Genomic DNA, 24,405 nt, shown 5'->3' with positions numbered 1-24,405 from the left:
GGCTGGGAGGGGAGCGGCTCTGAGCTCAAAAAGGGCGATTCAGGTCTCCCGAAATTTCTCACCGGGAGGGCGATGAGGCGCTGGCGTTGCTGCCCAGAGAAGTGTGGGTGCTCCGTGCCTGGAGGAGCACTGGGCAGTGTGAGCTGCTGGAGGAACGCAGCCCAGGGCGGGCGTAGGAAGTGGGTGGGCTGTGAGACCCCTTCCAAGCCGGCCGTTCTGCGGTTAGATGGGGATGGTGCAGGGACCGCCGTGGCAGCGTGAGGTGCCTGGGAGACTCGCGTCGGGTGCTGGGAAGATCGGTCACTGGGGGGGCAGGGCAGGATCGCGGGATCGGCCTCCGGAGCTTTCCGGCTGAGCAAAGCCGAGGTTGACCTGACCTGGGCGGTAATCCTCCTCGTCCCGGAGGCTGTGCCCTGAGTGCTGCGATAAATAAGACAAAGGAGGTGCTGTGCTGGATGGACAAGGTGCCGAAGCATGCGAGGAGTAAGGAGAAAGAAAAAAAAACAACACTTGTGGTTATGCTTGTTCTCATTGATTGCAAAATAAGACAGTCCTCCTTTCAGAGAGATTCTTTCTCCCCGCTTTTCAGCCTCTGTAGCTGAATAGGGCTTTGAAGAGGCTTTTAGATCTTCTCAAAATCTGTGGTCTAAACTTACTGCATTTGTGCAGATAACAGCCTTGTTCATGGGACTGATGCTACCTTGTGAGGTCAAATCTACCCGTAGAAGTACAAAAAAAAAAAAAAAGAAAAAGTAAAGCCAATCTCTAAATGACAAATGTTCCAGAAGTCAGTACAATGACATTAACAGTGCACAGAAACACAGGGGCAGAGCCTGCAAACCCCCTAATTAGATGAGTAATCCTCATGTGAGTGCTGAAGTCATTGGCCCTAGATCACTTTGGTGTACACCACAGGACTTTTGGAAAAAAAGATCTGCATGCAATACCATCCAAATGAGGCAGATTCCATGTGGACACATACATCTGCCTAGATTAATCCCCCTTTGCATCACAGGGGCCTTTAAGTGTTCATCATATTCCCCTGTTTTGAAATTTAAGACCTGCAACTGTGAAGATGATTGATTTCAGGAAGAAGCATGAAAACAAACAGCTTTGAAACAGCATTAGCCTGTAGTGAGGCTGACAGCAGACCGTCCCTAGGCCATAGAGCATAAGAACTGCACTGCAAAGCCAGCAGGGGAATGATTTTCAATTTACAATGTTTTGGGGAAAAAAACATCTCCTATTCGTAGGGGCCTCGTGGGGAGCACTAATAAAAGCTAGAAACAAAGAACCTGTTTTTGAATGTGCTGAGACTGTCCCTGTGAGTTCAGCATAGTTTGATTTTGAAATAGTGAAATCAAAGTGAAAGCAGGGTTGGGGATTAGGAAGAAGTTAAACAGGGTGCCTTGTGCTTCAAAACCAGTTGCTGTGCAATTGCTGTAGTTGGATGTTTGCTGCTTGGGTAATCAGGCAAACTACCATGAGCTGGTTTTAAAATGAAGCTTAGATAAAGCAGAGCCACAGAAGCATCTGAGACTTGGGCAACACCATTAGTTTTGCAGCTTGACTGATGCAACCACATTGGTCAATCTTCCTTTCAGCTGGCTGCCTTCAATGGCTATTTAATCAACAGGGCTGGGAGAGAAACTGCTCTTGTCCTCTGCTGCAGTGCAAAAAAACCTCTGGTGGCCTTTGGGTGTTCTTGAGCACTGCTGTGCCACAGCAGTGATGGTGGCTGCGAGGAGCTGCTTCTCTGGCTGGAATAGTTTTTATGTGTTGGTAAAGCCAAATCTCCCAGGATCTCCAGGATATCCAACAGATTGGGGCACAGGGGCCGTGGGCAAGGAATAGAAATTGAGGTGCTAACTGAGGAAGCTTTTCTGGGAAAGAGACGAAGTGTCTCCCATATCTCAAATGTGAAAAAATAGCTCATCTCTGGCTTTTAAAGTACAGACTTAGAAGGAGGCTGCAGGTAGGGGCGAGAGGCTGAATTTCTTCTTGGGATCTGATGATATGTCACACCTGGGGAAAACAGTCAAGCAGAGACAGCAGTGTAATGCCAGCCACCAGCAGGAAGCCCTCACTCTGATGCATGCTTTGCTGGGAAGAATGCATCAGGAGCTGGCTTTCCTTTCCTCATGGGCCTGAGACTGCAGTAGCTCTGTTTCATGTGCAGTAGTTTTTGATACTAACAATCTCAACTCATTATCTCTAAAACCAGTCCAGAGTGCAGCTAATGAATTCTGCTCGATTTTCAATGAAGGAAACTTTGTATGACAGATGTTGGTTTGCGTTCTGCAGCCCACATGTATGTATTTAAGCTTTAAAGATGAGATGCAGGTGAAGAAGCATGGAAACCAGCTTCCAGAAGAAGCTCCCAGCCAGGGCATTCTGCACGCTGCTGTTTGACACAAGGAGGTTTAGGTACCTTTGGTATTTTCTGGCTTTCCCCTGGCTTACTATTTAAATTCCAGCCAAGCTCTCCTCTATCAGACGGATAAAAGCCAGCTACTGATGGTATACCTGGTCTTTGTGTGAAATCTCCTGTGCAAAAGAAATCTTGGCATGGGATCTTGCATTATGTTATCAGCCTTACCCAGTGGTATCACGATCATCTATACAAAGGAGGAAGACATTGCAGTGCAGCCTTCAGAGGTGTGATCAGCATGAGCTGTGTAGCAGCAAAGCAGCAGCCTGAGCTGCTCTGCGATCTGCAGGCAATAAATGCTGCCATCTGGTGCCCCATGTCCAGCCGCACACTTGTTGGTGCTGGGAACGTCAGCACACAGCAATCTGTGCGTTTCTGTTAAATGGAGAGAACAGCATTTGCTTAATATTTGGATGATCTAACGATTTACCTGCACCTCCATTAGCTTTTAGTATTTATTTAAGGAAAAGCCACTGACTTCACAGAATCAAGTAGTCCTGCTAGTAAGACCTTGCATGTAGGAATATGGAAAGTATACCTTGCATTCTCCTGTTGCCTTGATGAATTAATGTCAGAACATCTATTGTTTTTTCTCTTCTTGATTGGTTCAAGTCCTTTGTTTGATGTTGTGACATCAGATGTAAAAATGGGCAGTACAGAGAGAAGCAGCATCAATGGGCAGCACATCTTTGTTACAGTAATCAAACAGAATGGATCTTCTGCAAATGTGGCTGGTCAGATTCTAACCTGCAGCTGGGGGCTGGGGAGGGGTGGAGGGGTCACCCAGTGGAAGCGTGGCTGCCAGGTGCATGCAGGATGTTTTGTTGCTGCAGTGCATCACATTGCTTTAGATTGAAGGGCTACAGTTATAAAAACCAAGGAGGCTCTATCACATTGCTGGCACACACAGCACATGCCAAGCAAGCCTTCACTGACATTTCAAAGCCCTATTGTTTTTAAAGTGGGTTCTGTCCATCTGGGAAACTTTTCTATTATCTTGTGGGGAGGGAGCAGCATGTAGGGCAGAGGAGGGAGGCACAAACTTACATCAGCAGTCACTCGGCTCTGTAGCTGGTTTGTTAGATGTCTGTCCAGGCATTGTTCAGATGTCAGTCCAGACCAAGAATAGTGGATGTGGCCGACAGCACGACGTGTTTGCTTTGCCACCTGCTTTCAGAGAAAAGCCCATAAGTAAAGGGCTGTTTTGAATCTTTTGGTGTGTATTTAGCTTGCAACAAAACCTTGCCTCAGACGATGCTCCAAGAGGGAGCTGCCTCAGACAGCTTATACATTAGAAGCAAGGGATCTGAGGATCCGTCCCAACAGAACTATTTGCATTTTGCTGCAAAACAAACAGGGGGTTACTGTTTGACGTGCATTCCCGGAAAAGAAGTCAACTGCAGCCACACACTATTTCATTGCTCTTTGATTCAGTGTGCGTCAGAGAGACCGTCCGAGTTGGGAATCACATCTGCCAGCTGCTTGAGCAGTTCATGAACTATTGAAGGTGCCCAGATGTTGTAGAAAGTTAACAATGCAAATGAAAGGAGGGTTGCATACAAACTGCTGCTCCTCTTTCCCACCTCCTCCCCTCTCCCTGGAGGACTGACCCTCACAAGCTCTTTTTTTTTTGCAGCGTTTCAGTCTGGTTTTTTTATCTCCCAGCTCTCATAAGGCAGCACAGCACTCTGAGCAGGCTCTGTTTCCCCATCTTCAGTCACAGCTGAGGGTCCTTGAAGTCCTTCAGACACCTAGGCAAGGAGTTTCCATAAATGCTGTCAAGACATGCCTTTATGAGTTAATCTAGTAATTCCTGCCCCACTGTTGAGGTGCAGTTTAACTCCTCTCCTACATGCAGCTCCATAGGTCAGGAAAGTGAAGTTCAAGTTGAACGTGGTTGAGTGGTAGATAGGACACAATAATCTGTGTTTGAATTTAATCGAGGTTTCACAGCTTTTTCAGTCTAATTGAACTCATCCTTCAATAAGCACTACGTGACACACCTCAGCTAATCAATCATGCCACCCCAGCTGCATTGCCTCCCTCATGCTGCTGAGCTGCTCAGCATTCACTCAGGAGGTAAAACGTTCCCAGCATTGCCTCTTGGGTGCTGGAAGCCTTCCAGCTGGAGCCACGCTGAGTGTGCTACAGGCTGTGCTGTAGCAGGCACGTCTTGCAGATGGAAACAGATTCCCTGACTGGCCTATCTTTAAGATCTGGGCACTTCAGGGCATTTCTTTTTTTCCTTGGCTCTTGCTTACTGTGTTTTGAGACTTACCAGTCATTTTCTTCTTCAAAGTAACATATGGAAATGATTTGAGAACTGCCGCTCAGAGCAAACTTGTTTTGCAATGGGGACCATTTCACACAGCTGTCTGCCCAGTTGATGTGTGGCAGGAGCAAAGAAGGGTTCCATGCACCATCCAGGGTCCAGGAGGGCTTTATCCCACAGCACAGAACACGACAGGGTTAGAGCAGGAAGCTCAGGTGGTAGCTGTCAGATGGCATGGATTTTGATCATAGTAATTCCTTGTTCTGTTCTTTTATGACCTAAATGATTTCTCTTTCATGTGGCAAAGTTACAGATGTTGATAGCAGAGCTACTTACTTATCCAGAGGCTCAGACTGCGTGGCAAACAGAGCACATTGCTGTGCACTGTGGTGGGCACCAATTTTCTCTCCTTGCGTACCAGTAAATTGAAGTGTCACACTGAGAGCTGTCAAGTTCATGTATACAGTCAACTCCAGAGTTTGGCCTTGGACGTAGAAGCCCCCAAACAGTCTCCTGTTAAGCAGGATTAAGGTTTTTTTCTGCCTTTCTAATCTATGGGTCTTCCTATTAATCACACTGCATCATCTGAGTGGGAGATGATGTGCAGCAGCAATAGACAGTTACTTTCTATGCTCATTAAAACTTGAACTAAATTACCAGAAGATATATCCAAAGTACACAGCACAAACTCTACCTCTGACATTGCCAGGGTCCACAGTGAGCTCACAAGTTTTTCTTCTGCTGAGTTTGATTTCTGCTGGATGTGAGTTTCAGAGCTGTTGGGACTGATGGCTGTTACTCTTGATAGAAGAAACCTTCCTGTATCACCAAAGCTTTTTCATTCCCTGCGCCAAGGTGGTGCACACAGCAGTCACTGGGACCAAGTGTTGTACGTTGGGCTGTGCTTCTTTGGATCCTGTTTGACACATTTACATCACTTATGTGATTTAACATGTAGACCTGGGAGGTGGGTGACGTTAGCCTGCTCTAATCAGAGAGTTGTTTGATTCATTTGCTTTCAGTCCCAGTGTCTTGTCTGAGATGATGGTACCTCATGGGCAGAAATGACACTAAGTTGGGATGGTATCATTAGCGGAACTCCCTGCTGTTACAACTACATTCCAGATACCCACAGGCCTTGTCAATTCTGCTGCCATGAAGAACCTATCAGGAACCTTTTTTCTTCTTCTATACATGCAGCAGGGATAGACTTCTTCTGTGCCCTTATTTCTCACCGTGGTTTATCTTCCCTTCCTCAACCTCCCTACTCACTGCCCCACTGTCAGACTGCAGTTCTTCATGGAGATATTTTTCCTTGCCTAGTGATCCAGTGACTCTTCAGCCACTTCACCTTCAAGCTGCTCTCATGCTCCTCTAGCTCTTCTCATAGCCTCTCCCTGTGCCATCCTGTTCCATCTGCAGTTTTCTTACCCAGCAGCCTTGGCCCAGCCTTCCTTCCCTTTAGCAGTTCTGTTGTGCTGCTCTGCTCTCATCTGCTTCCTAATGCTGCAATGCTTTATGCTCACAGGATAATACTGAGTCAGTATCTCTGTGGGGTTTACAGGATTGCATGGTGGTAAAAAGTGCAGAAAGCCTTGCTTTCTACAAAACTTCCCACTGACCATTCTCAGCTTCTATTACTGTTGAACACCATGTTGATAAACAGCACCATAAAAATTAAAGTCATAAATTTAGCCTTTGTAAGAACTTCTGGGAAGCTTTGTTAAAAAGCAAACAAATTATCTCTAGGGATAGTTCAGATGCTTCTCACAGACAAATTTATTGGTCTTTTATGAGACCAGGAATATGTAATCCTACATGACTTAACGCAGAATGGAGGTAAACAAAATGCCTAAGAATGACGATGTGCCGTTCTCACTCCATCAGTGAAGGAAGTGTGATGACCTTGAAGAGGGGTGCTGGTTTTAATCGTGAAAATGGTGCAGCTGACTCCTTCATTATGAAGATGAAGCAGAAGTGGCTAACTACATGAACTGAAGAGCAGAGGAGTGGTCTTACAGCTCCAGGTCCTCCAAGGTACCAGGTAGCCAACACCTCTAAATTTGCAGGGCCCTCAAGAATCTTTGTATATTCCGGGCCATGGATTCCTACACATCCACAGTGTCTGTCCTTTTAACTCTTGGCTTGGGAGAGCATGTAAAATAATAGTAACTGCTGTTTGAAGCCAGATGTAGGTTTGACATAACTACTGAATCCTGTGAATGCCAACCAAGGATGAACTTGGCCTGTGGCACTTGCCTTTGCTATTTTCTTCCAAAAAGAACAAACTTCAGGCAGTGTTTCTTGGTTTAAAAATGACAGTAATCAGACTCCTAAAATCCAGTAAGTCCTATCTGCAGCTTTCTGCAAGTCTGTGCAGTGGCACAGGATGATTCACAGCCCTGCCTGGGGAGTCGTCTCCCCCCATCCATTCTCAGACTCCGACGGTGTTTACCAGTCTAGGAAAATGAGTGTCCCACCAGGAGGACATGTGATGGTCACCATCACTGAAGTCACTGCTGTGCCAACCCGTGGTTCTTGCTGTTGGGGTTTGAGCTGGGACTGACTCTGGATTTGTCTACAGACTAGATCATACAGTGGTGCGTTAGGACAGCGTCTCTTACAGGATAGGAGATGAAACTGAATCAGAAAAATGATTCAATGGAATTCTTATTAAATACAACGAGACACAGTGAGTGCAGCTCTGTGAAATCACAGGCTCACCTTCCCCCTGTGCCCCATGGCTTGCTGGCTCCGTCACTCTATCAGCAGTCTGGGCAGCTCTTCTCTGCTCTTCAGCAGCCACAGCCTCAAACAATTGTTTCATGAGAAACCCTAATGCATGAAATAGTGGGAACTGAAAGCTGTGGGAACAGTGCTGATGGTAATGCAAGTTATTTACTGAGGAACGTTCATTATTTAATTAGACAGTTAACGCTAGGGTTTCACTGCAATTCAACCCAGACTAAATGGCAGAGCCTTTTGTTTTTAATTTCTTCTGTCTTTAACGCACTAAGAATTAACACACGGCTGCATACAAACATGAGAAGCATGATTTAACTTCCCAAGGTAAGTCTGTGCAGGCTCCCAGCGAAGGATTTGCACACCATTAACAAGAGGAACCACAGATTGGCTCCCTTTAAAGCCTGTCCTGCTCCCTTCATCACACTGCTGCATTGCCACGTGAACTCTGGCTCAGCAGAGGATTGCACCAAGGTTAAGCTGTGCAACAAACTCGTTCTCTAACGCTGCAGAACAGGTTTAACACACGGAGAGATCTTTGTTCCAGATGGGACCGGGAAGGCAGCAGGACTTGTCAGAACAGCACTGCACACACGCTGACGGGCCCTCAGCGCTGGGACAAACTCGGTGTTTATTGTAAGACTTTTGGTTCAGCGCCGTAACATTCGGCGCCCCGGCTGCCGCGTTATCCCGTTAGCTCCGCGTGCGGCAACCCAAAGCACGTCTGCCCATGCTGTACCGAACGGCACGTCGCTCCACCCGCGCTCTTAACCCGCACCACCTGTGCGACTCCGCCCTAACGCCAGGCCGCGCTCGCAGCTCCGCCCGCACTGACGCAGCACTTCCCGCCCACAGGGCGGCCCCAGCCTTAACGCCAGCCAGGCCCGCTCCCCTCAGCGGCGCATCTTAAAGGCGCAGTGGCGAACGCCTTATCTCCTAGCGTTGCACAGAACGGCGCTGTCCCTTTAAGGTTACCGCGGCGACGGCTCCGGGTGAGAGCGAGGCGCATTTACGTCACGCCGAGCGCTGATTGGTCGAATCCGTCGGTTTCCGGTGGGAGCTGCTGCCGTCTGTGAGGCCGAGGCGGGGCGGGGGCGCTGAGGGCCCGGCAGAGCCGCCCGCGCCAGGTGAGCGCCGGGTGCGGCCTGTGGGGGACACGGCGGGAACGGCCGCGGTGCGGTGGGGCCGAGCGGGGGAAGCTCGCGGGCTCTGGGGGCGGGCCCGGCCGTAGGGAGCGGCCCAGTGGCCGGTAGCGAAGCCCGGCTGTTCCCGAGGCTGTAGGCCCCGCAGTTGAGGCTGCGCTGTGAGGGGCCGCGCGGGGCTCAGGCGCTGGAAACGAAAGCGTTCAAACGATAAAAAGGAAGAAAAGGAAATCCACGCGGCGGGGGGGTTCGCTCCCAGACCTGCGGGGTGGGGCCTGGGGGGGTGGGGGGCTGTGTGAGCAGCGAGCGGCCCCCCCCCGCGGCCACGGCTTCCCTGGGGCTCCTCGTTAGCGCTGACCTTCAGCGCGCTGTCATGGGAGCGAAAGGAGCAGCGGGAGGAAGGAAAGGCTTCCTTCAGTCGTTTCGAGGCTGCGCTCAGTGTCTGTGCGGTGTGTAACGTGGCTGCCCGGGGCTGTAACCTGTTGGAAGCGTTTGGGGCTCTGTGTTAGCTCTGTGCCTCCTGTAATCCCAGCACAATTCCAAGAGGTGCGGTGTTATACCGCCTATTGCTGCTTATGAAGCACGCGGTGTGGTAGCTCGGTGACATGGCATCTCAATATTGCTTCGTCTGAATCCTTTTTTTCCTTTCCCCCTTCTCTTCCTAAAGCTGATCCTGAGATCAACGCTTCTCATTCAGTAGTCCTAAGCTGTTGCAGCTGTCTCTGAGCCAGGTAACTTTCTTTATATTTCCTCAAGAATGCCCTGAGGAACCATTTATTTCCCAGCAATTTCTTTAGCTATTTTATGAAGAAGAAAAAAAAAAGACTCAACATTGATTTTATAAACACATGCATATATGTATAAATATATTAACATAATTTTATAACATGAAAGATAAAAGAGATCAGACTTGATACTATCTTTTCAAAGCCTTGCAACTGGTACTGTGATTCCAAACTCTCCTTAAAGCCTGACAGTGTGGCAGGTATGCCTCAGGGTGCCCTCCTGATAATCCACAGCTGGAGAGGTATTTGGGGGGTTGCAGTGTATTCATGAAGGTAGTTATAAAACAATTTAAATAAGGAACTTTTTTAAGATAAATGTTTCTAATTCCCCAGTTGCTACTGATGGGCATTTGGTGAACTGGCTTTGGTTTGACCTTAGCACATTTCACTTCCGAATACTTGCAGTGCTTGCCTCTCAGGTTCCCACTTTCTGCCCACTGATCTCCTGATCATCACCACCTGGCCCCTGGTTTCAACTGGGATAGAGTTAATCTTCACAGTAGCTGATATGTTGTTATATTTTGGGTTTGGGAGGAAACCAGTGTTGATAGCACACCAGTGTTACAGCCGTTACTGAGCAGTGCTTATGCTGAGCAGAGGCTGTTTCAGCTTCTCATGCTACCAAACCACTAAGGGGCTGGGAAGGGACAGAACCAGGACAGCTGCCCCACCTGGCTGAAGTGACGCTCTGTACCACGTGGTGTCATGCTCAGCAATAAAACTGGGGGGAGTTGGCTGGAGGGGCAGCTGCTGCTTGGGGGCAGACTGGGCATCGTGCAGCAGGCAGTGAGTAATTGCATTGTGCATCACTTGTTTTGTGGTTTTTGTTTGCTTTGTTGTTTTTTTCCCCTCCCTCCTTTCATTTCTATCACATTAAACTGTCTTTATCTCAATCCACAAGTTTTACTTCCCCTTCCCCCATCCCAATGGAGAAGGGGAGCAAATAGCGGTGTGGTGCTTCAGCTTAAACCAAAGCACCCCATACAGACCATACAACGCTGTTTATGAAGTGATTCTTCAATCTGAAAAACAAATAGTAGGTTTAATCATCAGAAAGTTCAGATGAGAACCTTCCCTCTCATTGAGTGCTCGCAGGGCTTGAATTGTTGAGGTTTCTTCGGCTGAAACAAATGCACTTCTTCTGCCTGTGTATATGGAGCACTCAGTTCTTATTTCTTCTAAATGACTTCTACTAAATAAGTTCATAGCTTTTTCTTTCACACTTTAGCTTTGTTACTGATCTTAGATATGAAGATGACTTTATCCAGTGATGTCAGTAAGGTGATAATGCAGCGTGATTTTCCTTGAAGCAATATAACATCTGACTGTGCTGGGCAGCACCATCTGCTTTTCCACTACTTCTTTAACCTTCTCTTTTTCTTTTCAGCAATGGCAACTTCCAGCAGCAGCAGCAGTGAGGAGGAGCGCAGTCTTCGGGAATGTGAGCTTTATGTCCAAAAACACAACATCCAGCAGCTTCTGAAGGATTGCATTGTGCAGCTGTGCACAGTGAGACCTGACCGACCCATGGGATTCCTGAGAGAATACTTTGAAAGACTGGAGAAGGTAAAAATAAGCACTGGGAGTGAAGAGAGCAGATCAGCTGAAATTTGTACTGCTCAACTTGATTTAGTAGCTGAGCTTCCAGTTTGGCCCATGTTTGTGTTGGCTGTTTGGAGCTGGGCCTGTTGCTTTTGGAGAACGAATGGCATTTTCTGTAGTGTTTGCCAGTGGCTTGTGGTATGAGAGCACCTCTTGCCTTACTTGCTTTGTTGTGACAGAACTAAACTGGCAAGGAGACTCATCCACCTGGGATGCACATGTGATCCCAATCTAGTGTTTACTCATAGAAGCTGACAGATAGGACACACGATCCTGTCTGTGGTCAGATGGTAACTGTGCTGTGTGACCCTGGTAGCTGCTGGCGATGCACGTTTGGTTTCTTCTGTTGAGGCAAATTGATTGCAAAGATTCAGGTACAAAACAGCAGCAGGCCAGTGGTAGTTATCCAGGCCTAGCTGAAATCAAATAGAAGCACTTATTTTCCTGATTTCTAAGACAGCAAGCCTGTTTCTTCATTCTGTTGGGAACTGAGTGTTAGTGTTTTGCTTTGTTGTGCCTCTCACTTGTCCTGAAGATCTCTTTCTGTGATCTTGGGAATGAAGAGAGTTTTCATTTCAGTGCTCGTATTTGAATCAACTCAACATTAATTTGAACAGTTCATTGAATATAACAATGTCTTAAGCTGAAAGAAAGTAATATGCTGTGAAAAACAGAGTTTTTAAAGGCTAATGCAGAAGAAAGATTAGCTCCAACCACTGTACTCAGCACAGCTTGTTGGTAATTAACGTAGCTGTGACCTTGCACAGCAGTCACTTGCAGGTGCTGCAATCCATCTTACATGGGAACTGTATCTTTGTCCTTTTTTATTTTTAATTCTAGGTAGTTATTAATTGCTGAAATAAATAATAATGCTGTAGAGAGTGCAGGTATGCGTAGTGGAAGTAGTCTTCTAATGGAAGTGCTTGTGATAGGTACTAGAAGGTGATCATATGTTGCAGATGTACCTCCTGTGGCTTGCTGTGTGCTTGAGGAGCAATTTGCTTGTTAGGTGCACAAGAACTCTGTGGTATTTCTTCTTATTGTTATTGTGTGTAACATCTTGAGTATGTTCTCTTTCAAAATCCCAGCAGCAGCCCAGATTGCAGTCCTAAAAATCCTTAGTGCCCACCTTCTACCATGCCAGCTTTCCTGCCTTGTATTCTTGGGTTTCTAATACTGATATATGGTACAGTTTGGGGTATCAATGCTTGTGGTAACGTTGCTTTAAAAACTATCAAAGAAAACTGTTCTGCAGTTAGGAGGTAGAACTTAGAATAAGCCATAAGCAGAGGCATGAAGGGACATAAAACAAGCATTTCAATCCTGTTCTGATGTTCAGTGTGCAATAGTTAGTTCTAAAGATAATTTGTCTATAAGGTCAGAGCTAGGCTTGCCATCTCTCTCACTGTGTATTTTGGAGACGAACAACTTTCTTTTTTTCTGGTGCAGAGAGGCTGTCCATGCACTCCATCAGCCTACAAGGAAGCTGAAAATAAAACTGGTTAGATAACGCTTCTCCCCTGAAATTACTCTTAGAATTTTGTTTAAGGCCTCTTGTTAGGAGCAGTTTTGGCATGGGTTACATGTGCCAACTCATGCAGCTATAGCTGCCAGTGGAACTGTAGCCTTCTTGTATTGTTGAATATAAAAATTGCTACGTCTTTCTTGAGGTAGTTTCACAGTTCAGTCTGATAACAGTGGCTGTGCTACTGTTATTAACCAGCTCTAACCTGGTACTTAGCACCAGTCCAGCAAAAGTGTGTGAAACAACATGTTTTCCAGGAGTGACATCTGTTCTGTCCTTATGAAAGCAGAGCAACTTTCCCATCTAATTTTCAAGTGTTGCACTGAATGAAACTGAGGTTGAGATGGGGTGTTCTTTAAGCTTTGATTGAGGCCAGCTTCTGGAGGAACCCCATCTGAACATGAAGTGTGGGTTCTATTTTCTCTCCTGACAAGTCATGTCTTCCACCGGGCTGATTCACTGTCACGTTACTCCCATGCATCGAAGATGTTTAAATTTGCTGTTGAATTATTGCTCGGAAACGTTAAAATTACTGCCTCTGATGTAGTTACAGTAGGAATTCACGTGTCCTTTTCAGCTATGAAAGCTTTCGTGTGAATTTTATCACTACGCTCAGATAAAATAACATGCATACAATCAGTCTGTGGTGCACTATGGCTGCTGTTGGCTTTGCTTTGCAAACGGGGCTGATAATACAAGTGCACACTGACAGCTGATAGCTAGCTGGTGCTGAGCTTGGCTGGGTTCTGCAGTGGAAGCTGTGGAAACTTAATGCAGAGATTGATATTGCAGCCTGCCTCTTGGATTTGCTGCATGTGTGTTGGGCTTTGTGCAAAACTGAAATTGGGAAGCTGAAGATTGTTGTCTAAGTACTGTGCCTGTTCCCCATCGTCTGGCCTGCCTCCACGAATGCATACCGAAATATCCTTCAAGTTTAAGTGAGTTGTTTTGGAGGGAAAAAAGGGATGGTGGAGAGCTGATATAAATGAAGTTAACCAGAAGAAATCAACTATTTCTGTTGTCATGTGGATGCCCCATCCCTGCAGGCATTCAAGGCCAGGCTGGATGTGGCTCTGGGCAGCCTGGTCTGGTGGTTGGTGACCCTGCACACAGCAGGGGTTGAAACTGGATGATTATTGTGGTCCTTTTCAACCCATTCTATGATTCTAATGACAACTACCAGATACTAGAGTGTATAGTGCACAAAATAATTCTGAAATCATAGTGGTCTTCAGTAGCTGAAAGAATTCAAACATGATGATGAGAAGCTGTTATCCTAATGCTTTTTTTTTTTTTTACTCATAAGTAATAATGCAGATGAACTTAAAAATGATTTCTTACCTGTCAGGATCAATGGAATGTACAGTTGTGGTCACTGACAGTAAAATCTGTGTGAGCTGCTCTGTCAGCTGAGAGGTCAGGTTGAATGTTTGGATGCAGTAAGTAGGCTAGCGTTAGAAATAAAGCCATGTTGTGGTTATAGGGGCTTTTCTTCAGTATTTGCTTTAATTTGAAGAGCTTCTAAACTTGAACAAATATGTTTCCTCACTCTGGTTAGATTCTAAGGTACCTGCAAGGAGCAGCTGTGACTTTTTGGTCAGGGCCTGGTGTAATTTATCTCCAATCAAGTGGTCTAATATAACACAGCATCAGAAATGATAGAAGGTATATTTTAAAAACATGAATACATGGAAAGCTTCTGTAATGGAACCAGTGAGATCCCAGCTTGTCCCTTCCGAATGGCACAGAGCTGTCCTGCAGTAACGTGGATGTGGTGATTTGTCTTGTAGGGACAATCCTGTCCCTAGGTGATCAGCAGAACGTCCAGACTAGCTGCAACACTTGAATCTTTTATCTTAGCCACGTGTAACCTTTGCATATCCACATGGCCTACAGTAACAGGCTTGTTGTTAATGTAACAGCATTAAGTCTCAGAGCAGGCAGGAGTCAGCAGTTATTTTCTCTCCGTGTGCAGCACTGTGATGTGCAGCTCCCTCCCTCAGTGCTGCCGAAGTGCTTCTGCCTCTGGCATTTGCAGGGTCTGTGTATCCTGTGTGATACTGGAAACGTCACGGCAGCTGATGTTTGCTTTCTAAATAAGTGCCAAGGCTTTAAATATTCCTTGCCCCAGCAGTTGGAAATGTGGCACTATTTTGTTAATGAACACAGAGCAGGAAGCGCGGGGCGGTTTGACGGATCGCTGCTCTTTGGCTATCTGAGAAGTACAAAATGTAAACTCGCTGTAATGGTTAGCTGAGGTCCCTTTCCTCAAAGTGGTGGAGTTACACATGGCCTCTGTGTACCTCTGGAGTGAATTGTGGCAGCCAGGCTGGGGGGGAAGGGTTTATCAAGGACGTGGGGACAAGCCCGGCTTTTATGTGCCTGGAGTCCTCAAAGAACAGATGGCTCCTTGTTCTGTTCAAACGTGTCCCCAAACCCTCTTGCCTTATGGCAGGGAGAAAGTCGTTTGAGCTGTTATGACTCAAATGTTTTGGCTGTGAGGTTGGCTTTTTTTTTTTTCTTAGTTAAGTAAGGTGAATTTTCTGGTATGTGAAAGGATCGAATCATAGCACTGATGCAGCTAGAATTCACTTTATTCCAAGCGTGCTGGCTTTCCCCAGTCTTAGTACAACACAACCCAGGAAGCAGCTGTGGGAAATAAGGAACATGTGTAGCATTGTACTCAGCTGGCAGATCTGTGGTTTGAGGGAAGATACCGTTTGGCCCTTAGCATCCTTTCTGCACCTCTTCTGTAAGCTACGTTTGTGTTTCTTTCTCCTAAAATAACCCATAGTTACCAAGCATCGAGTTGGTCCGTGACTTCACCTTGTTTCAAAAGCTTCTCGTGTAGCAGGGATTTCAGAGCAGTTGTTTTTCTGTCCTTCAAAGGAATAAAAGGCTTAACACCCTGCAGCTCAGGGAAGGAACTGCTGTGTGCACTCTTGGGAAAATGGCTTTCTGTTCTGCAGGCTTTTTTTCATTGCTTATTGAATATGCTAGTGGAAAGTAAAGTCAAATTGTTTGTGCTTCTCAAGTTAATTAACTGTTAGTGTAATTTATTAAAATAAGCACCACTGTGACGTGAATGTTAGCAAAGACATATCTTCTGTCTGCTTCAGTAAGGCATTTGATCATGCTTGCTGTAATCTCCTGCTTGCCTTAATGTGAGAGTAATAGGACACAGGAAGCTCCCTTGCACTGGCAGGCTAAATTGGGATATGATATGTAACTGCTTTTTTTTCCTTTAGTGGATTACGTGACACAAATATCTCTTCTTTCTTGTTCAGGAGGAAACAAAACAGTTGTTAAACCAACAGAAGTCTGGTTCACGCTCAGACTCGCGGGAGGATGAAATCTCTCCTCCTCCTCCTATGAACCCTGTGGTCAAGGGCCGAAGAAGACGAGGGGCCATCAGTGCAGAAGTCTATACAGAGGAGGATGCTGCATCTTATGTTAGAAAGGTGCTCTCATTTTTTTCCTCTAATGTTGCCAAGAGGTGCACATGCACTCAGAGTTTACCTAAGACTACTTAATATCCAGTGTATTAAGTAACACTAAGCCTGTAGCCTGTTAGGTGGTGTGATGACAGTAAAATTCAGACCTGTGTGTATAGCTCTTCAGTTTGTCATGCAGACAAATCATTTTTACACAGTTCTGATCCTTTCCCTTTGAAGTAGTGTGTGTCTATATATATATACACACACATACATTTATATGTATTTTTAATACTTGCACACAGAGCTTCCAGCAGCTGCAGCAGTATTAGGCTTAGCCCAAAGGCAGAGCTGCTATTCTTAGGGAAATAAGTTGCAATTGTGAAAAGAAACTACAAACTTAACATGGAATTATGTTTTTATGGCTGCATAGAATCGATGTTTTATTTACCTTCTGTATAAACTAGCTGTAAATGTTGACTGCATTTGTTTCTTAGAGCTAGAGTGCTTGAGAGAGTTTGAAAGACTTGAGTTCTGTAGCAATTTGAGTCATTTGTTTGTCCTGGATAGTGCAGAAGATTTTCTTTTGAAATTGAATCAGTTACTTTTTTTTTTTTTTTATCCTAGGTTATTCCAAAAGATTATAAAACTATGGCTGCATTGGCAAAAGCTATTGAGAAGAATGTGCTGTTTGCCCATCTTGATGATAATGAGAGAAGGTAGGAATAAATCTATATTGAAGTCTGAAAAGTATAGTAAAATGCAAAGGTAAAAGTTACAACTTGCATGTAACTTTGCATTCTTATAGTAAAATACAAAGTTGCATGGCCTGTTTACAGCAGTAGGGAGACAGCTGGAAAAGTTGGTTGGTTGAGGTTGGAGATGTACGAATGCATGTGCAGTATCACAGAATAGTTGGGGTTGGAAAGGACCTTTAAAGATCACTTAAAGGGACCTTTAAAGTTCCAGCCCTGCAGCTGTGGGCAGGGGCACCTTCCACTGGATCAGGTTGCTGTGTGTTGCAGTTGTGTAACTTTGGTGTCCTTCTTTCAGTGACATCTTCGATGCGATGTTCCCCGTCACTTACATTGCAGGCGAGACTGTCATACAGCAAGGCAAGTGACAGTGCTGACATTGATAAATGTTGGAGATGGTGGGCAGGCTGTGACCTAAGGCTCTTGTTAGTGTGCTGCTTGGGAAGAAAAAAACCCTCTCTGGGTGAGGTGACCCTTCCTTGTCGTGTTAACCGAAGCACAGCTCCTGCTCTGAAGTAAGGAGTGGAGCAGTTGTGGGAATATTGTGTTTCATCACATGTTATCTGTTGGAAAGATTGTGATCTAATGACTCTGTAGAATACTTCATGACAGTTTTTGGATCCAGTATGCCTTTCCATCATTCTTGGAAATGTGGCTGATGTACTGCATACCACTAGCTGTCCTTTTTCACAGGACTAAGAGTGTGAAGGGAACAAAATGTGGTATTTCACCCTCCCAGCTGTGCAAAATGTCTCTGCCAACCTCATTACATTCAGCTCATGAAAGCCGTTAGAGATGCTGGTTTTGTAGAAGTATGTTTGCCTAGCTTTACCTTCTTTTGTGTATTTAATTTTTGATTTTCTGTTTTTAGGTGATGAAGGTGATAACTTCTACGTTGTTGATCAAGGAGAAATGGATGTAAGCATTATTGGTAGCTTATTAATGATGCATTCATCCCTCGCAGAAGGGAACTGGTAGAAGCTAATTTTCCTTTGGAGCTATTTTGCTCTTTATTGATTCTTCAGTCTGACTGCAGAGACTATGAATTGTGTTTAACTTCAAGATGAATTGTTCAGATGTTAATAAAGTACCAATACTTTACAAGTTTAGAGTCTAGGTAAGGTGTGGGACAGGCTTTAAGAATGACAGGCTTTTTTATTTTCTAATCCAAATCATCCATAGCTTTTGATGCAATTTTTGTGACAGCTTTTTGAAAGTCCTTTCGAGTCCTCTGTGTTTCATTGAGGCTTTCTGAGATTTTATTTCCTATCCAAAGGTCTTTGGGTCTGCATCTCTAGTCTCTGTGCACATGATGTGGACAGCAGGCTCTTTGTCAATGGAAATGAAGCTTAAGATGGGGCTTGGGGTTGGGTGTGAAGTGTTAGTGAAATCCTGAAATAATCCACGTTGACTATGTAGATGTGAGAATTTCCCTACATTATAAAGGAAATGCAGGGTAGTGGGAGCATCACATCACATTCCTTGACCAGCCTTCCAGACACTGTGGGCTTTGGCTTTCAGGTTTATGTGAACAATGAGTGGGCAACCAGTGTTGGTGAAGGAGGAAGCTTTGGAGAGCTTGCCCTTATATATGGAACTCCCCGTGCAGCAACTGTCAAAGCGAAGACAAATGTGAAGTTGTGGGGCATTGACAGAGATAGCTACAGAAGGATCTTGATGGCAAGTATTTGTCTAGCTGGTGTGTGCTTTCCACCGGTGACTCGAGTAGCTGTCTGCTAACCTGCAGTTATGCTTTTGCTTTTACCCTTCAGTCAACTTCTGGTAACTTGACCTTCTGTCTGTGCTTGTGTTTTGTTGGAGTTGTGTGTACAAAATCCTGCTTTATGTCTTGTGCAGTCAGAGAGCTTATCGTTCAGGATGCACTTAGCAGGAATGGGGCAGGAGGAATCTTGCTTTGGTGAAGAAATCAATTCCTGTGCTACCTACGAGGTGTAGCTCTCTGGATTGAAAACATACCCCCTCCTGGTTAAATTGTCACTTAGTCCTGTGGGCTTGGGCTGTGTGGGGTGGAATGTAATATATCAGGTGAAGCTGTATATTTTTATATTGAATTTTATTTGAATTCTGACATCAAGTGAGAACCAGACAAAAGAACCCATTTTTTGTGGTTTCATTTTGTGCTTTTTTTTCCTCCATAGGGGAGTACTTTGAGAAAGAGAAAGATGTATGAGGAATTCCTCAGTAAAGTGTCTATATTGGGTAAGTGCAAAGATGTTCCAAAGTGGAATAAATTGCCCCATTACAATTAAGCTGTTCCTCAGCATCATTGTGATTACAGGCTATTGTGGTAACGTGTTGAACGGACTGCAAAGTCTGTGTTGCTGTTCTGCATCATTCAAAAATAATTGTAATTGAAGTCTTGCTACACAGTGCCCAACTGCAGCTGGAAATATGCTGTCTTATCTGTAAGGGTGGAGGAAAGTGTGTGATTTGTACCTCAAAAAGACGAGCTGTTAATGAACACTTAACTCTCTAGAATCTCTGGACAAGTGGGAGCGCCTTACTGTAGCTGATGCCTTAGAACCAGTACAGTTTGAGGATGGGCAAAAGATTGTGGTCCAGGGAGAGCCAGGAGATGAGTTCTTCATTATCTTGGAGGTAAGCAAGACTAAAATCAAAACCTTGTAAGTTTGTCTATGTTTTTAACATTGTTTGTTCTGCCCTTAGATATTCAGAGAAAAATGAAATGTTGGAATGTACTTCTTGAGAATTCCTCATGAGATATAATCTTGCTGGACATGCAAAAGCTTATATTTAGTTTTGCTATTTTTATAAATGCCAATTCCAGGAAAAAAAAAAAAAGTGTTTCTGGCTTAAACCATTTATCCTGTTCAGGAGAGTAAAGAGACATATTACTAGATAGCTAATAATATCCTGCTAGTGGTGGTGTTGCAAACTGTACTGTAATATTGGTGCAAGAAAATTGGGAAGAGATCAATGCTGCAGAAAGTGAACACCCACGATCTTTTAAGCTTAAAGAAGGAAGGCCAGTTGTTCTCATGGAGCAGTCTATGAACTATGCATGAACTGTGAATTGGTTTTTAAAGACTGACATCATGACAGTTGTTTCTGCAAAGCAGCTCATTCTGGAATTCAGTAATTGAAGCGATAGCAGAAATTCCAATTGTCTAATTGCTGTGGTTCATTAAAGGGCACAGCTGCAGTGTTACAGCGTCGATCAGAAAATGAAGAATTTGTTGAAGTGGGCAGACTGGCACCTTCTGATTATTTTGGTAAGTTCTGTAGTGGCAGCAGTGGTGCCATATGCCACTGTCAGCTTTAACCTGTGGTGATGACTGCTGTGGGTGACAGTGATGGGGTGGATTTGCTTAATCACTGTTTTGTCTGATTCGTGTGGTTCACTCAGTGTCAGTCACCTGACATTCAGGTGTGCATGCCTGTTACAGAGAAGTGGTAGCTGTGGAGTGTTGCTATTTGGAAGGATGATGATTTGGTGTGACCTCCCTGCAGCAATTTGTGTCCAGGGATGGAAATCCCACAGTCTCACTTAAAGCCTTCCCCTGTAAAGATCAAACTGACCAGTTCCTCCAGCAGCTCTCTGTACAGCCTGTGCAGTCCCATAACCATCTGGCTGGCATTGCTGGACTTGTTTCATGCCAGCATCTTGCATAGGGAAGCTTAAGACTGGGCGCAGGACTTGGTGCAAATCAAGGTCTCTTCTGCCTTCTGTTGAAGGTATTTTTACTAAGCTAAAAGTTACATGATAGAAAAAATGCTTTGGCTTGAAAAAGCCTGTATGTGCTAGCAAAAAAATAAAAAAGCTAAGTTCCTAATGCACACTGATCTGTTTGATCACAGGTGAGGACTGGACGTGTATGCTCACAGGGCATCCTTGGAGAATAATGTAACGGTGCATAACAGGATATTCCTGACTGTCTCATTTTAGGTTCAGAGGAACAATGCCTTGAAGCACTCAAACAAAGCTTCTTCAAAAGAGAATTAATCTTTTCCCACCCCCTCAAATCTGTTGAGAACCAACTATTTAATATTTAAACACTTCCTTCTTTCAGAAAACAAAAAGGCTAATATTTTTTCCCTTCAGGTTTAAGATACGTTCTCTCATTATTTTTTTTGAGCTGTCCTCTTGCAAAAGTGTTCTGGTTGTCTGGTGTTTCAGCTTTGTAGGTGATGTAATCAACAAATACTGTGTTTCAAGGCCTGGAGGGGGCTGTGCTCAGCAGTGCCCTGGTAGTGTTCAATCTGGCCAGAGGTTTGCTTAGCTCAGTACCTGGTGCTAGATGTTTGTTCTACCTATGTCAAACACTGGTCTCTTCCAATCTCTCCCTTGGTATGTATATCCTTGAATTTCCTACTACTGCACTGAATGTTATCCTGGTGTTGTGTTCAGGTGTCCCTGAGGCTTTAAGTCTCCCTTAGAACCTACTTTTTTGCAAGCCTGTGTTTTGGAGGCTGGCGAGTTTGAGGTTTTAATTGGCACCGAGGAAGTTTTCTCCTTTCTTTTGAACATCCCCTCTGATAATGCAAGCAGATTTATTCTCTGAGGATCCCTGCATTCTTTCCTTAGTCCTGAACAGGAGCATAACCTGTTCAACTGCTTAAAAACAAGCCACCCCAGAAGTTGATGCAGTGACTTCATGCTCATTGCTAGGATTGTTAGGCATAGCTGCTACCACTGAAGGAAGGAATGGCTCGAAGAAAGCTTAATTTGAAAATATGTTGTTCAGCAGTTGTAACATGCATTTGAAACAAAGCTTTTTGTGTGCTTGTGTGTAACTTATGAAATGGGAATCCCAGACTTGAGATACTCATTCTTACCTCCAGTGGCAAGGTAGGGTTGTTAATTCTGGCTAGGTATTGGTCAAAAGCTTCTGTCTTGTGCACTGAGGTTATTACTTGAATAGCATGGTCTTGTCCTGAGCGTCACAGAGGTCCGAATTGGTCAGCAGCACGTCTTACACATTAGAAATGTCTTACACATTAGAAAAATGGCTGCTTGAAGGAAAGTTACATAGTTGACTGTGATGTGACCCTTTAAAGAGAGATTGCTGAATAATTAAAAAAAGAATAGCACACAAAGGTGTCGTTCTTCTTTATCCTGGCCACCCAGTTGCTTGTACTGTAACTGTATAAACATTCATTCTGATAAACGTTGAGACCCAAATTAACTTTGGTTCAATTCCTGCAGCCATTTGAAATACAGCAGGCTGACGAGTGACTCCTCACCCCTCAGTTTGTAACGCTGCTCCCGTTCTCCCGTTGCTCTAGGTGAAATAGCTCTGTTGATGAACCGTCCCCGTGCTGCCACAGTTGTTGCTCGTGGCCTGTTGAAGTGTGTGAAGCTCGATCGACCCCGATTTGAACGTGTCCTGGGTCCGTGCTCAGATATTCTCAAGCGAAACATCCAGCAGTACAACAGTTTTGTATCGCTGTCTGTCTGAAGCCTTCCTCCTTCAGCAACGTGCTTCACCAACGCAGACTGCTTTATTACCCTTGTGCAGAGCCACATGGCCACTGGCATTTGCAGCTTCCTGTCAGTTTAAAAAAAAAAAAAAGCTTTTCATAGTACTATTTTTAATTTAGAGCATATTAGTTCTGTGCTCTCTGTCCCATTAAATACATAGGAAAAAGTTCTATGGAGATGTTTGCTGTTACAGCTTCTCTCTGTGCAACTGTGTCCAACTCGGGCAAATACAGCAAACACAGCCTTGCTTTACGGAAGGAGAGATCTCCAGGCACCGTGACAATTGCCACAGAATAAGGAGGTAGCAGGGTGTGGGGGGGGAATTTCAAGGTATTTCTTAAATCATTGGACAGATTTTAAGGCTGTAGTCCTAACCTGCTGTATTTCTTTCCAAATGAGAATTGCCCATGTTACTGAGCTTCTTGGGGTTTTCTTTATGATTTTCTGGGTACTGTAATCCTGGGTTCAATCGTGAGGCATCAGCTGCTAAGAAAGGCACAGTTGGAATTCAGCAGTTTAATAGTTCCTGTGTTTGCTGGTTTAAGGTTGCTTATGTTGTTGTCAAGCGTAAATCAAAGCTTTCGAGGTTAATGGTTCAGGTGAACTGCTGCAATTGTTACTTCATTTGCTGATTTGCCACAACTGATCCTTTCCTTCTTCTTTCTTCAGTGATAGATTTGCCCTGAACTTCCTGTTCAAAGTGGCAAGAACCAAATGTTCCATACAATGCCTGACTTTGGGCTCCAGTACACAGACATAGGGATGGTGCAGCCGCCCAGCTGCTAGTCGTGCACAGGTACTACACTGGTGCAGAAATTGGAAGCAAACTTTTTATTTCCCTTGCTTGCTTTGTATTCCCCAGTTGACTTATTTTTTTAATGGTCACCAGTTCACGTGTCCCTTTGACACCAGGGAAATTTAAACTTTGAAGCATTGCTGGGCAGCATTAGTTGCGGGTGCTGGCCCATAGAGATGCCATTATGCTTAGTGAGACTGCCAGGCAGAAAACGTGCCTCGCTTTAACGTTTTAACTTCCCTGCAACACTCATTTTAAGTATGCTTGTTTTTAAATCAACTCAGAATTTTTCAAAAGGATCATTAGGAGTCTAGTTTAAATACAAAAAGCTTATTCTCTTTCCATACTTGCCCAAATGACACGATGCATTTCATACTCTTTTTTTTCCCCCTCCCAAGTTCAATATGTCGTGGAGTCTTAAACGTATTTCAGTATTTTCCAGCTCTGTGTTGCATCGTTCTGTGTGCACCAATACTTCCCACAGGTTTGTACTGAATTCCACGGTTCAATAATGGTAGGCAGGTTTCAAGGTTTCCTTTACCCTGTAATTTATATCCAGTAGTGTAGGTTTGTATTTGGGAGTGACAGCAAGCGGTTTTGCGTTTATGGGGCAACTGCTTCTCAAGATGGAGCCCTCGTTTAATTTCCTTTCCGAGATGATATGGATTCAGATCCAACAGGCTTTCTCCCAGGCGTGTCAAGAAGAGCCTGCCAATTGATGCAAAGTAATTCTGAGGGCATTGGGCTTTCACAAAAGCTTATTTCCAAACCTGAAATCCCAGTGGTGGGATTTAAACGCTTGTGGTTTGAGTTCTGTCTTCACAAGAAATTGAGAAGACTGCTTCTGCCAGAGTCCTTAAGGAGTAAGCAAATGCTACTTTTACTTTATAATTTTCTTTTTTTGTTGCTAAAACTGTTCTCTTCAGTTTTGGATCTATCCAGGTTTTTCCTTCATCATGTGTTCATGTTACTTTAAAGCACCAAAAACTGTGTAAACTAGTTAGAGCTCCACACAGAAGTGCACATTTTTTTATATAAGGCTTTCTAATCGAGTTTCACTACTGCATCTTTTTAGCTTGCTGTTTACTCCCTTTTGTAGTTTTACCTACAAGATTTTAAGATAAATCAGCTAAGTCTGAGTTAAATATTAATCACAGTTGTAGCTTTACCTTTGTGTGCAATTTAAATATGTTTGAAACCACAATTGGCATAGTTTTGCCTTAGCTAACATTTGGGGCTTTAGAAGTAATTTTTGCTAGTCCACCTTTAGCGAATTTATAAAGTCTATTGCCCTAGAAAGCTATAGTCAACCAGAGGACCATTTTTGTATTGTTACCTGACTATATAAGTCTGATTTACTGTATGTGCTAATATATTATATTCCTTTTGTTATAGATTGTCCTAATGGCAGGTAAAGCAATAAAATGATTTAAATTCTTAAATGCAATCAGCCTCTT

At 44.4% G+C, this 24,405-nt stretch overlaps 1 protein-coding gene across 2 annotated transcripts; it reads left to right on the top strand.

Annotated features, from left to right (window-relative positions):
- Positions 1–8,477: 8,477 nt before the first annotated feature.
- On the top strand, positions 8,478–24,395 carry PRKAR1A (protein kinase cAMP-dependent type I regulatory subunit alpha). 2 transcript variants are annotated; one of them, XM_042865007.1, is made up of 12 exons: positions 8,478–8,572; positions 9,255–9,318; positions 10,760–10,938; positions 15,787–15,960; positions 16,561–16,652; positions 16,987–17,048; positions 17,560–17,606; positions 18,210–18,368; positions 18,848–18,908; positions 19,186–19,307; positions 19,861–19,942; positions 21,957–24,395. In XM_042865007.1, exons 3-12 carry the CDS (start codon positions 10,762–10,764, stop codon positions 22,127–22,129), a joined length of 1,149 nt encoding a protein of 382 aa, XP_042720941.1. In that variant the 5' UTR covers positions 8,478–8,572; positions 9,255–9,318; positions 10,760–10,761; the 3' UTR covers positions 22,130–24,395. The 2 variants fall into 2 exon arrangements, with proteins under 2 accessions (XP_042720941.1, XP_042720942.1); XM_042865008.1 differs by lacking the exon at positions 9,255–9,318 and having other exon boundaries at positions 8,506–8,572.
- Positions 24,396–24,405: the final 10 nt, after the last annotated feature.

This window comes from Lagopus leucura, unplaced genomic scaffold (genome assembly GCF_019238085.1).
Source record: "Lagopus leucura isolate 7727_CA_CO unplaced genomic scaffold, USGS_WTPT01 Super-Scaffold_797, whole genome shotgun sequence".
Classification (NCBI taxonomy): domain Eukaryota; kingdom Metazoa; phylum Chordata; class Aves; order Galliformes; family Phasianidae; genus Lagopus; species Lagopus leucura.
This window is presented reverse-complemented; position numbering and strand designations above follow the sequence as displayed.

What these genes read in the sequence shown, in the direction of transcription:
- PRKAR1A (XM_042865007.1), top strand. Translation starts at nt 10,762, where the DNA reads ATGGCAACTTCCAGCAGCAGCAGCAGTGAGGAGGAGCGCAGTCTTCGG. An exon ending in CTTGATGATAATGAGAGAAG is followed by an intron (nt 16,653 to 16,986) that starts GTAGGAATAAAT and finishes TCCTTCTTTCAG; the next exon opens with TGACATCTTCGATGCGATGT. An exon ending in AGTTCTTCATTATCTTGGAG is followed by an intron (nt 19,308 to 19,860) that starts GTAAGCAAGACT and finishes GGTTCATTAAAG; the next exon opens with GGCACAGCTGCAGTGTTACA.